Source organism: Schistocerca serialis, chromosome 3, assembly GCF_023864345.2.
Source record: "Schistocerca serialis cubense isolate TAMUIC-IGC-003099 chromosome 3, iqSchSeri2.2, whole genome shotgun sequence".
NCBI lineage: Eukaryota > Metazoa > Arthropoda > Insecta > Orthoptera > Acrididae > Schistocerca > Schistocerca serialis.
Window position 1 is genome coordinate 73,736,988 of NC_064640.1, and position 14,317 is coordinate 73,751,304.

A 14,317-nucleotide genomic window follows, 5' to 3' on the forward strand; every position below is an offset into this window, starting at 1 on the left:
ACAAACAAACAAACAAACAAAAAACAAAGATAAGTCGTAGGCTCCCAGTTTCTCACACACTCTTCTATGTTTCTTTTCCTGCCAATGCTACCAATACCACCGGTAATCCTACCCTTTACTATGTCATTTATATATTTTACCAAAACTGCCGAACTGTAGTTTAGCAGAGTGCAACTCTACATACATCACAACGAAGTCGCGAGGCCGAAATGGCAATGGATAAAATGTTTCCGTTTCAACTGGACGATACTCAGGATGAGTATGTGAAACACCTCATCACCAAGACCGAAGAAGCAAGACGACTGGTTCGCATACAGACTCTGAACGCACAGGAGAAAGACCGATAGCGCTATAAATCCAAGCACTGGTCTCTGACATACAACCCGTGAGACATGGTATGAGCACTTACGCCTGTGCGTCAAAGTTGGACTAACGAAAATATTACTTAAGTGCCTTGGGCCTTATCGTATCCTTCGTCACTTGTAGGATGTCACATACAAAGTCGAGGACTATGAACTATGATAGTTCATCAAGAAGACTAAAGCACGGAGACGTAGTCGTCATCATTTTGATGCCCTTCTAAAGTAATAAGAAGCATATCAACGATGGAGGCTTCTCATTCAAGGAAATCGAACTCCCTTTCGACGATCGCGAAGCTTCGATGGGAGGGGCTATCTTTGATGCTCATCATAGTAAGAGGATGTGGATGACATTCCACTTAACATTCAAGATGCAGAGTTGGTACGTTTTGCAGACGATAATAGTGTTATAGTAAGTCCTGTTAGAGAGGAAGCAGCAGAATAGACTGTTAATGATATGTTTCAAAGACTTATTAAGAGTTTCTCTGAAGATGAGCTATCCCTAAATTTTAAGAAAACGCACTATATTCAATTCTGTACAACAAATAGGGTCGTATCAACAACTGATGTACCACATGAACAGGAGTCAGTAAGTAAGACAGAAAGCCCTAAATTTATAATGTATATAATGATGAAAACTTGAACTGGAAGAAGCATATCAGTGAGCTCCTCAAACAATTAAGTTCAGTCACTTTTGCTCTTCTTGTAATTGCTAGTCTTGGAAACAAACGAATCAACCTCCTGACACATTTTGCGTATTTCCACTCAGTAGTGTCATATCATTTCTGGAAGCTCCCTGACATTTATTACATTTGTAATGTAATGTTTGTATATTCTAGAATATTCAACATCTGTATAAATACGAGTAGCAGTAACCTCCCTCCAGGAGCTCTATTATGGCTGTACGTTGGTGTTCCTAACGAACGTGCTTTCAGTGTTACGTGTTGTACTTCATTGACGACCCTGCTCTTGGATTTAGACTTGCTTGTGTTTATGACGTGACAATATCATTCCTGACAATAAAAGCTTTTTTTACGTGGTTAACAACTGCTTATAGTTTCTTTGAAGTGGCATTAATCCGAGCCCCCACTAATAACGCTGATTTCCAAATCCACAACTCTCATAGATATACTTATCTTACAGTCGTTTACTGGCCAGGATTGCAGGTTCACGGCTCCATATGTTGATCTAATTTTTTTTTACTTTATAAATGACAACCAAAAACTTAGAACAATGAAACTTCCTGGCAGATTAGAACTGTGTGCCGCGAAAGGCAAAGGTACCGAGTTCGAGTCTCGGTCCGGCACACAGTTTTAATGTGCCCGGAAGTTTCATATCAGCGCACACTCCGCTGCAGAGTGAAAATCTCATTCTGGACTTAGAACAATGTTCATTAATTATTGTTCTGTACGTAAACAATAACACGAGATCGATCCACTGAAATATCTTGCTGCCTCAGTGTTGTTACCTTCACCTTAGGCGATAAAAATACATTGTCATCTTTGAAAAGAAAAGACATTTGTGGCTGTCAAAACGTCTGCTAGCTATACTCATTGATATCGTACCAAACTGTCGCCACACCTTCCCGCTTCAGCCGAGGCAGCCGATTTATTCTAGTGACTTAATGACGTCAATCTCATACTGTCAAACAAGTATTCAGTCAGAATTACGACACTACTTATTGTAAGCCATACTGAAAGACAATTGTACAAATAATTCAGTGACGCTAAATGACATTGGGAGTCCCTCACAAACTGCCATTTCTGATCGCATGCAAATCAGGTATACAATATACTAACTGAACATGGCTAAAATGCAGTGGAAAGGGCTAAAAACAAACAAAAATAAAAATCACAAGAAAAACGCAAAAATAAAAATCCAAAAATATTAATGTGACGCACAAGTGATTATATTTAATGAGACGCTTAAGAAACTGAAATTGGATTTTGTCTAGGCAAAGTCTTATAAAAAGTGTTATAAAAGTCGTCTATAGTATTTAAAACATTGTCTAATAAGTAAAATTAACTATCAGAATCGAGGTATTCTGGCCCTTGTTTCGATTGAAATACAACAATTGTTTGAAAAAAAAGTTCTAACGAAGTGTCATAGTTAAGATGAACAATATTCTCATATCTAGTTCTGCAGTATTAGTTGATGGCAGCTGTCACCCACAAAACCCATTTTGCGACTGCGAATGGTTCTTAATTCCAATACATGATGGTGGAGATGGGGATAATTTCTAAAAGAGAACCGAAATATGGAAAACTTGAACTGTAAGAAGAAAGATGACAAAGTAAAAATAAGTAAAAAGATCGGTACGAAAAGAGATGGATAATTTCAAGCAATTTTTGTGGTGGTAAAAAATGCCTGCTATGAAATATGTGGATGTAGGGACTCCACACTGCACATCCACATGTTCCTGCAGTAGTTTCAAAAAAATGGCTCTGAGCACTATGCGACTCAACTTCTGAGGTCATTAGTCCCCTAGAACTTAGAACTAGTCAAACCTAACTAACCTAAGGACATCACACACATCCATGACCGAGGCACGATTCGAACCTGCGACCGTAGCGGTCACGTGGTTCCAGACTGCAGCGCCTAGAACCGCACGGCCACTTCGGCCGGCTGCAGTAGTTTCAATCCTAAAATAATTTCGAACAGACTGTATTTGTGGTTCATATCACTTGTGTGTCAATTTATTTTCACATCATAGCTTCGAGCTCTGGTAGTGACATTTTTGGTAGTTTGTCTCTTTCGTGTCCAGTTAATCGACACTTTGCACTGTTTAATATAAACTGCCTGACAAAAAAGTGAAGCGTCCAGAAAGGGCGGAGAAAATGAAATAAAACTCCACACTTTCAGAGTTTATGTGATGTTACTGTCATATTTACAGCATCGAGTCAAATTTGCAAAGAACCTGGCAGTGTGAACCCAATAATCAGTATGAGGCTGCATCCCTTTGGCCTGGCCGAATGCACTGTTTCGGTTGGGAAAGGTGTCATAAAGTCGCTGTATCCCCCCCTGAGGTAAGCTGGCCTACAACTGTTGTAACTAGTCGTATACAGCCTGGATATTGGCACTGAGTTAGAGTAGACGTCTGAGCTGGTCCCATGCATGTTCTATCATGGAAGTTTCTATGACTGTTGCTGCCCACGGGAATACTTAAACATTACACAGTCAGTTCATAGGGACACGTGCCATGTGCGGACGACAACTGTCCTATTGGGAATGACATCACAATAATGTCCTATGAGATACAATGTATGAGGACGCAGGGGTTTCATAACGTACACCTGCACCGCCAAAATTCCCTCAGTCACTAACAGCCATGATCTGAAGCCATACCTGATAGCTCCCCACAACGTGACGACACGAGTTACACTATTGTGGCTCTCCAAAACATTGGAAGAATGGGTTCTCTCCCCAGGTGGACTCCATTCTCGCCGACCCTCAACTGGTGTAGCGCAGAACCATGATTCATTGTTGAACACAATCAACAGAATGTACACCATTCATCCTCAGTCCGTGCTTCCCGCTCACGCCATCACACCAAACGCAGTCATTAGTGTTGTGGTGCTAAAGATAGCCTATACAGGGGACGATAATTCATTAGTCTGGCTGCTGCTGGTCTCTGACCAATGGTGCGCAATGACACAGAATGCTGCAAGTAGTCCATTACCTGTTCTCGGATGGGAAGGGGCTACGATGTGCTTGGTGCACAATATGATGATCCTCTCGGGGTGTTGTCAGATGTGGTCGGGTGTTATCTGGACGACGAGTATGCCGGCCGTCACTTTCCCATACAGTCCAATATTGGGCCACTATGACAATCAAATGCTATACAAATCTGGATATTTTACGATTCGACCAGCTAGCCATGCAGAGACAGTGAGTGAGTCAGGTATGGATAATGCCATCTTACACGAGTATGCGGCATTTCTGTGTCCTTCATAGGGGTCACTCAACATTTGACACTGTTCAAGACCCTTGTATACCCAACCAAACCTGATAATAACAATAAACATAAACAACACTAATGCACTTGATGGCCACTCTACCTGCCATAGAGAATTGCAACTCTGATCATTTACGTATCTACTGACAGTGTGCATGTGTGCCAGTTTACATTGATATGTGAGTATGCAATTTCTCGCAGATACTAAGTATTCAGTTATTCGGCAGATTACACACCAATCATGCGTCCATTCATTGACAGACTGCATGGAACAGCACCAAAACACAGAAAAAATTGGAATAATGTTTCAGTCAATCAATGACACTTGCATCGCAGTAGCCAACCCTAGTACTTTTACAAAACATGTATTTATTATCCAGTTGTCTTCTGTGGCTCTGCCTCATTTTGTTGACGATATGCATACATAGTCGCCGAATTAACGGGCTCTGCGCGTGGTTTTTAAACTGCACTAGCAAGACTTTCGAATGCAGGTTTTGCACACAAGAACACGATTGTGTTTTCTGAGCGTGCAGGAAGCTAATCGAATCTTCCGAGGTTTGCTACTCTCAAAACAATGTCTGACAGACCTACAAGTAACATCCAGAGACTTCTCAAAAACGTTTGAACTTTCTTGATTCACTCTTTTCCTGCGACCTGGAATAGGCAATTGACGTATGCTGACCATCGGAGAGTTAGGGATGGGAAAGTATCAATATTGAAAATACGATAAAAACTTAGCTCATCTTTACCAGCCCCACCGACAGACGTCAGTATAGTTAGACCTGTTATCAAAAATATCTTCAGCTTTCAAAGAAAACTATTTCTCGTTTCTCCATGAGACATATAATGGCCACTCTTTCAAACCATAACAGTGAATAGACACGCGCATGCACACACACACACACACACACACACACACACACACAGTGGATGCATGGTTGGTATGTAATCTTCTATATAATTGCATTCTTAAGTCTTTGTGGGGAAATGTGTGGTGTCATGGCATGGCAGAAGATTAATCAGTCTTCATAGACATATATATATATATATATATATATATATATATATATATATATATATAAAGCACTCATGATAAGCCACTTCAAATGTTTATCATAATTATTGTTCTCAACTAGAGACGCTGGGAGACAATTGTCAGCTTCACATGGAGAGAATGCATTGTCCAGTGCATCATATGACTAACTGGCACCTCTCCCCATCATTAGTAGCCAAATTGTACGTAGGGTGAATGTCTCTAATATCGCCCACACTTGTTCAAATGGCTCTAAGCACTATGGGACTTAACATCTGAGGTCATCAGTCCCCTAGACTTACAACTACTTAAACCTAACTAACTGAAGGACGTCATACACACCCAGGATTCGAATCTGCGAGTGTAGTAGCCGCGCGGTTCCGGACTGAAGCGCCTAGAACCGCTCGACCACAGCGGCCGGCGCCCACGCTTGTTCTTTTGTTCTTTATCAGTCATAGACAGGGAAGTGGCAGATGCGGAAATTTTCTACCATGGTTCATCATGTTTTTACTTTTGTTAGAGCTGGATAGCGAGTAGGTAAGAGGAATGCAACCATCTCCTGCTGCTATAATGTGAAAAGGTGTCAAATGAAGAATAGAATGGCGTCTTTTACGAAGCTGCTACTGTACGTAGCATGCCGTGCCTGCTCGCCATACTTTCACCAGACGGTCGGTATTTGTTTGTGATCACTGTTTCTGGGTTTGGTCTGTGACATTACGTACGAAACCGACCATTTACATCCTAACTTGAGAACAAGTCGGCAATCTGAAGATTTGTTGAGAGTGAAACCCGTAGCAGCGCAGTAAATGTGTAACAATACAGCTGAGATGGTGTTCATTAATCTTTAAAATTAGTGTCAACTGTGGTGCCCAACATTATCAGTATTCAGAATGATATTTTCACTCTGCAGCGGAGTGGGCACTGGTTGGAAACTTTCCTGGCAGATTAAAACTGTGTGCCAGATCGAGACTCAAACTCGTGACCTTTGCTTTTCGCGGGCAAGTGCTCTACCAACTGAGCTACCCAAGCACAACTCACGCCCCGTCTTCACAGCTAGGTTCGCAGGAGAGCTTGTGTGAAGTTTGGAAGGTAGAAGACGAGGTACTGCCAGAAGTAAAGCTGTGAGGACGGGGCGTGAGTCGTGCTTGGGAAGCTCAGTTGGTAGAGCACTTGCCCACGAAAGGCAAAGGTCCCGAGTTCGAGTCTCGGTCCGGCACACAGTTTTAAACTGCCAGGAAAGTTTCATGATAAGTATTATTTGGTAGGCATGCGACAGCGAGAGCTACCAAATGTGTTTCAAAACGCATGGTATAAAAACGGAATTTTTTCCGAGGCTCTATCACGACTTCTATCGATGAAGTAGCACAGAACGAAGAAGACAGTGGCTGTGAAACAGTGGCAGTCAGAGAGACACAAAGAGAGGTGAACTGAATGAGTGAGTGTGAATGGGTAAGTCGGAGCGAATGGGTATGAGCAACTTGCAACGAAGGACTAGTGGGCGTCAGCGAATTACAGTGAGGTGAGCTTGCGGCAGTGAGAGGCGAGCAGCGTGTTAAAAAGAGTGCGAATCCGTTCGCGTGCCAAAATTTTTGTGAAAATATTTATTTAAAGGCGCAGGGGAAGGTAGAATGAGGCAGCTGGTACCTTACTTTACAATCAGTATCTTTTAATAAACAGGAGCATATTCGTCTGTTTATGCTCCGATAGGAGCGTTTCTCTGCCGATTCGCCGGGCGGGATTAGCCGAGCGGTCTAGGGCCCTACAGTCATAGACTGTGCGGCTGGTCCCGGCGGAAGTTCCAGTCCTCCCTCGGGCATGGGTGTGTGTGTTTGGCCATAGGATAATTTAGGTTAAGTAGTGAGTAAGCTTAGGGACTGATGACCTTAGCAGTTAAGTCCCATAAGATTTCACACACATCTGTACATTTTTCTACCGATTCTTCTTTACTCTTCTCGCCTGAACTGTGTATCGTCCACGTTTCACTTCCGTTTAGATCTAGATTTCAGACAAATACAGGTACATTTAGAAAAGACCTCCGAAATCAAAAATTATATTCGATATCGAGAAATTCTCTTTTTCAGAGGTGCTTTTCTCGCTGTTGCCAGACTGCATTTTATATCCTCCCTAGTTCGGCCGTCGTCAGTTTTCCCGATGACCAAATTCATCTGTTACTTTCAGTGTTCAATTTTCCATTCCAATCCCACCAGTGTCGCCTGTTACACACGACCTATAATGTTTTCGAGAATGTAACGCGGAACAGTGGAAGTTTCCAGACACGTATAGAAGGACGAGTTCGAGTTCCGGCGAAGCCGAGTTCTACGAACTTACCGTCCGGCACGTACACGTTGAGGTAGAGGCAGTCCTCGTCGAAAGTGATTTCGTCGAGCATTTCCGCGAGGTGCAGCTTGAAGACGAGTTCCTGGCGCTCGAGCTCCTCGCGGGACTGCGGGCAGGCAGGCGCGAACGCCGTGGCATCGCGGTCTCCGTCCCAGGCGGGCAGCGGCCGCGTGCGCGGCGGCGCGAAGCGGAGGGCGGCCGTGGGCGGCTGGGCGAACGGCACGGCCAGGAACTGCGCGACGCGCTGCCCGCGCGCCAGCAGCAGCTCGCGGCCCAGCAGCGCGCCCTGCCCCGCCACCACGACGCGCGGCGCCTCCCGCGAGCGGGCGGCCCTGGCCGGCGGCCACCCCAGCAGCAGCAGCAGCAGCAGAGCGCGCATGCCGCCGACTGCCCGCCGTCGCCGCCGCCGCTGCCGTACCGTGCCACGCCACGCCGCGCGCACGCGCACTTCCTTCCGGACCGCGTTTCGATTGTTCCCCCTCTTCACCGCCGGTAACGTGATCCGTGTTCTCCGCCAATTTCGTTCCGCGCTCTGTACACTCTCAATCGAGTCCTTCGCATTGCCCGTTACTGACGGGAAATGGGCTAACGTGGATGGATAACAGGCGAATGTCGACGCATCTGGGGTATCACCGCTGTACGGAGAAGACGAGAAGACCGTGAAGTATCATATCGGACTGGAACGTGTGAAAACAATCGTCGCTTTCTTCACTCCGCGTACTGATGAGCCACGGACCATTTCCAAATGCTACCTCCACACGCCTTAACACATTTCCCAGAAGAGCCCGTTTTCTCGTCCCGTTCGCTTTTTTTTTTTTTTTAAATATAGTGTGTATTGTGGACTGAAGAGATCATCCTTGATGACTTATTCTTCTAGGATGGGATGTAAGGATAAAAGGAAAACACTTTATTACACATTCAGTTAGGCATAGGCAAGCAGTGGGTCCTTTAGCCTGCTGTCTTTGGTGATGTCTATCTCCTGTGGAGGGCGAAATGTGTCAAGGCTGTTATGTGTGACTGCTTCCTCGTGTTATGACAGATTGCCTACGGGGGGTGAAACGTTATTGACTTCGGTACTCGATACTTGTGCCATCTTGCAGGGTTTACCGTTCCTACCGATTCTAATTGTCGAACTTCGTCCCTAAGGGCATCGATCTTGTCAAAAACTCGTAGAGTCTTGTCATGGACCTTCTCTTGTATAGTGGTCTCGTGGAGTGCGGTGTGGATGTCGACGTCTCTTGTCCACCATGGAGCTCCTGTGATCCATCGATAGCAAATGTTTTGCAGCGCTTGGAGTTTGTTGTAGTTGGAGACGCACGTAGTTCCCCACGAGGTGGAGCCATACAACATTGTGGGTTCCACCGTTGCCTTATACAATTGGGGTTTAGTCTTAGGGTTGAGATCCTTACTCTTCAGGAACGGAATCAATGACCTGGCCATCTTCTGGGCTGCCGTCTTCTTGTCGTCAATATGCTGCGTAAAGAGTAATTTTTTGTCAAGGTAGACACCGAGATACTTCACTCCCGGCGACCATGGGATAAATTGGTCAGCCATTTGGAGTCTGCCGTTCAGAGCTGGTTTCCTCCGTGTGAACAGAACGGCTGCCGTCTTCGTCGGGTTGATCGTTATCTTGTTTTGCAGCGCCCAGCGTTGCATTACAGCAAGTTGCCGTTGCATCCTAGCGATTAGCTGGTCCAAGTGTCGTCCAGTTGTCAGAAAGGCCGCATCGTCCGCATAAAAGCTCGACGTAACAAGGGGGACAGTTGGGATGTCATTTATATATAAGTTGAAAAGCGGAGGCGAAATGACAGAGCCCTGCGGAATTCCTGCGGAGATCAGTTTCATTTCGGAGTTTTTATCGTCGACTCGGACATACAGTTTCCTGTCCTGCAGAAAGCTTTCTATGAGTCTAATGTAACAATCCGCAATAGGGGTAATGCGATGCAGTTTGACGATAAGGTTGGGCCGCCACACCTTATCGTAAGCTTTTTCGATGTCAAGGAAGACACCAATCGTGAAGTGCTGCTTGTTGTATCCTTCTTGTATCCGTTCGGTGATCCGTAGAAGTTGAAGTTCGGCAGATAACTTGTCCTTGAAACCGAATTGTTCGGGTCGTATAACATCATGCGCTGTAAGCGTGTCATGGAGCCTCTTCAACAGCACTCTCTCGAGCACCTTGCCAAGGGTCGGCAAAAGGCTAATTGGCCGGTAACTGTTGGGTTCTGCTGGGTCTTTACCTGGCTTGGGTATTGGAATTACTCGAGCCGTCTTCCATGCCGTAGGAAAATATCCCTGCAGAAGACAGCTGTTGAGAATTCGGGTAAGGAGAACAGTTGGCTTCCTGGGCAACTGTTTCAAATCGGTGTTGCTTATGGAGTCGTTGCCCGGCGCATTATTCCGAGTCTTCCGGATAATTTTAAGGATCTCTGCTGGCGTGGTGAGTTGTGGGCGGCTCTGCACAGGCGCAGTACGAAAAGCTGTCCATTCTGCTGTAACGACGGCTTCCTGTTCTTGCAGGCGGACGTCGTTCACGGGGGTCGCTGGTGTAGACATCTGTTCTTGGTAAGTCGTAGCATACAGCTCCGCCTGGGTGAATTCGTCATTGAGGAGGCCATCTGGTCCTCTGATGGCTCGTTTAGGTGGCTGCTGGTGTCGTATGTTCTTGACTACCTGCCATCCATCTTATCTTCCCAGACCTGCTGCCGCCACTCGGCCACTCTCCTCTACAGTTCTCGTGTTAAGATGTGTGTTTCTCGTCGATCGATCGGGTTTCTATAGCGGAGCCAACGTCGCCTGCTCCTGTTTCTCTGTGTCTTCAGTTCTTGGAGTAGAGGCGGGAACTTGTCGAAAGCTACTACAGGATAGACCGTGTGAGTAGTTGCCCTCTGTTTGGCTACCTTTATCTTCTGCGTCAAAGTTTGTACCGCGATGTCGATGGCTTCCAGTGTTGAAACGTCCTGCGTCGGGCAGATATTGTTGTCAAGATATGTCCGAAATTGACCCCAGTTCAGAGTTTGTGATGTTGGGGGCGAAAGGTTGGCCGTTGCGTTTTCCACTATGCTGATAACAGGTCGGTGGTCAGACGAAAGATCGTCGACGGCGCGGAGCTGGAGGTTCGTCTCAATATTTTTGATGATAGCAATAACTAGGACGTCTGCTTCTTGCCGATCGACGTAAGGAATCCGTGTGGGCTCTCGTGGGCCATGGACTGTGATGCCCAGTTCTTCTTCCATGGCAATCAAAGTTCGTCCACGAGGGTTCGTAAGCCGGGAATTCCACGCGACGTGCTTGTTGTCAAGGTCACCTGCTAGGAAGATTTTGTCAAAATTGGTGAAGATACTCCGAAGGTCGTCTGGCACCAGGTTTTTACCGGGGCTGTTGTACGCCGCAGTGAAAGTGATGTTGCTTGCCGCCGATCGAACCGTTACTGCTGTTGCCTCCAGATGTTGGAGGTGTGGTAGTGTTTCATGATGGTGCCGCAGTTCCCTTTTAAGCAGAACTGCGGTCCCTCCACCTCGTTGGCCTTGTCTGTCCGTTCTATAGACGTACATGTTACGAAATATGAGCTCAGTTGTTGGACGAAGGTGCGTCTCCGACACAAGTGCGATGTCGATTTTGTGACGTTCTAAAAATTCAGTGAATTCTGTTTTCTTGTGTTTCATTCCGTTGGCGTTCCATATACAGATTTTCAGGTTTCTCGTGGTCCCAGGGCGATCCATCTTAAGGTGTTCCAAAGGCGTTCAATACACTTTCGATTAAAGAAAGTATCCCCACTAGTTGTTGCTGCACGGTGGTGAGAAGTTTCGCGACATTAGAGAGCGCTGGAGCTATAGATTCCATCAAATGAGCTGGTGAGACGTAGGTTTCCGGTTCCGGTCGGCGTGGTGATGCTGCGTGAGCGTATGAATAATGCTGGCGGTGCTGTCGAGGTGGAAGTGCTTCAGGAGGAGGCTGTGTTACTGGCTGCCGTGTCGCCGTCGGCTGTTCTTGTGGCGTTTGCTGACGGTGGGGCGGAGGGTGTGGCGTCAGGTTGGAGTTCCGTATTACACGAGTCCTCCGTTGAGAGGGCTGCGGGGAAGACCGTTGTCTGTATTTCCTGAGAAGTTGCTGGTACTTCTGGCAGCCACGCCATGTGGCAGGATGGTCCTTTTCACAGTTAGCACATTTCGGAGGAGCCCCTCGGGGATGAGTACATGCTGAAGATCGGTGTTGCCCTCCACATCGAACGCAGCGAGCAGGCAAGCTGCAATAATTAGCTGTATGTTCGAATCGCTGGCAGTGGCGACATTGAACAGGTCCTTCTTGTCTGTTGTAGGTTTCAATAACGACTTTAGTATATAGAAGGTATTTGATGTCGTAAATCTTGTAGTTTTCCTTTTGGGCTGGCAACGTGACACAGTAAGCATCTTGAGGTCGTAATTCCTTCGTGTTGTCGTCTCGATCTTTAAACTGGTGGACGTTGATGACAGGGAAACCCTTCTCTATCAGTGCGCCTTTCAGTTCTTCCTCCGTAACTTTGGCAGGTAGACGTTTGACAACCACTTTGAGGTGCTTGTCCTCTGCGGCCTGATGGCACACCGTTGATCTTCATAGGATTCAAAGTGATATTTGATCCTGTCTCGTTGGTAGATGGCCTTAAGACTGCCGTCAATATTCGCTTTCAGCGCCTTGTTGAGTTCCATGTAGTTCTTGGTATGGTGAATAGTAACGGGCGGGACTTTGCGTAGTAAGTTCCGGCCAGAGCCATCTGTCCCCTCTTTATCTGCTTCGAGATTGACATCACTCATCTGGTCCATACGTTCTGGAGCATCCGTAGTATCTTCCGTCGCAATAGCCGCAAAACGATTGGAAGTTTTCAGTTCTTCTGGACGTTGTCCCTTCCGAGAGTTGTTCTGCTTAGGAGAAGCGTTGAGTCGTTTTCTTTGGCGAACTAGCGTAAAATCGCCCTCTCCGTCGGTGGGCTGCATGGTCCAAACTTCTTCAGAGGAGATTCCCTCCATTTCGTCGTCGTCTTCTGGTGGAGAAAATTGTTCCACGTCGTCTACTTGTTCTTCATGCTGTGAAGTAGGAACTGTATTAGTGCGGTTGTCGTAGACTTCCTGACTTTGCAGAATCATGTGTTGTATTTCACGTCTTAGTTCCCGTTGTTGGCAATCGTTCTGTGTTAGCTGATGCCTCTCGTCATAGGGGTTTGACGTATGTTGTCCTCCGCTCTGCATTCGCATATCGTTCGTCGTAGTCCTGTCTTCATTGCCTGTCAGAATCCGTTGTCGTTGCAGGGGTCGTCGCCATTGTATCCATCCTGTGGGGAGCGGCCGCCGGGACGGCCGGCGGGGCGGGCCTCACCGACCGGCCAGCGGCCGGCCCCAGCGCGACCGAGCCGGCTGGCTCAGACCTGCGCGTTCCGTTGTCCGCACTCTTCGGCATCGCGCGCTCAACTGTCCTGTTCGCTATTGCGGACTGCAGGGCCATTTCCAGTGGCTGCCGGAAGGTGCTCTCTTCGGCATGCTGGCGCTGATGGGTCGGACTTACCTTAATCGTATTAAATACACTATTGGCCATTAAAATTGCTACACCAAGAAGAAATGCTGATGATTAACGGGTATTCATTGGACAAATATATTACACTAGACCTGACGTGTGATTACATTTTCACTCCATTTGGGTGCATAGACCCTGAGAAATCAGTACCCAGAACAACCACCTGTGGCCGTAATAACGGCGTTGATACGCCTGGGCATTGAGTCAGACAGAGCTTGGATGACGTGTACAGGTACAGCTGCCCATGCAGCTTCAACACCATACCACAGTTCATCAAGAGTAGTGACTGGCGTATTGTGACGAGCTATTTGGTCGGCCACCATTGACCAGACGATTTCTGTTGGTGAGAGATCTGGAGAATGTGCTGGCCAGGGCAACAGTCGAACATTTTCTCTATCCAGAAAGGCCCGTACAGGACCTGCAACATGCGGTCGTGCATTATCCTGCTGAAATGTAGGGTTTCGCAGGGATCGAATGAAGGGTAGAGCCACGGGTCGTAAAACATCTAAAATGTAACGTCCACTGTTCAAAGTACCGTCAATGCGAACAAGAGGTGACCGAGACGTGTAACCAGTTGCACCCCATACCATCACGCCGGGTGATACGCCAGTATGGCGATGACAAGTACATGCTTCCAATGTGCGTTCACCGCGATGTCGCCAAACACGGATGCGAACATCATGATGCTGCAAACAGAACCTGGATTCATCCGAAAAAATGACGTTATGCCATTCGTGCACCCAGGTTCGTCCTTGAGTGCACCATCGCAGGCGCTCCTGCCTGTGATGCAGCGTCAAGGGTAACCGGCAGCCGTGGTCTCCGAGCTGATAGTCCATGCTGCTGCAAACGTCGTCCAACTGCTCGAGCAGATGGTTGTTGTCTTGCAAACGTCCCCATCTGTTGACTCAGGGATAGAGACGTGGCTGCACTATCCGTTACAGCCATGCGGACAAGATGCCTGTCATCTCGACTGCTAGTGATACGAGGCCGTTGGGATCCAGCACGGCGTTCCGTATTACCTTCCTGAACACACCGATTCCATATTCTGCTAGCAGTCATTGGATCTCGACCAACGCGAGCAGCAATGTCGCG

General features: G+C 46.9%; 1 protein-coding gene across 1 annotated transcript in view; it reads right to left on the reverse strand.

The window, feature by feature from the left end:
- The window catches only part of LOC126470684 (cocaine esterase), a 150,997-nt gene extending 138,088 nt beyond the window's left edge, over nucleotides 1-12,909 (reverse strand). The window contains exons 1-2 of the mRNA XM_050098685.1: nucleotides 12,398-12,909; nucleotides 7,676-8,016 (exon numbers count right to left, since the gene is read on the reverse strand). Coding sequence (XP_049954642.1) covers nucleotides 7,676-8,016; nucleotides 12,398-12,909 — 853 coding nt within the window. The remainder of the gene's footprint in view (nucleotides 1-7,675; nucleotides 8,017-12,397) is intronic.
- Nucleotides 12,910-14,317: the final 1,408 nt, after the last annotated feature.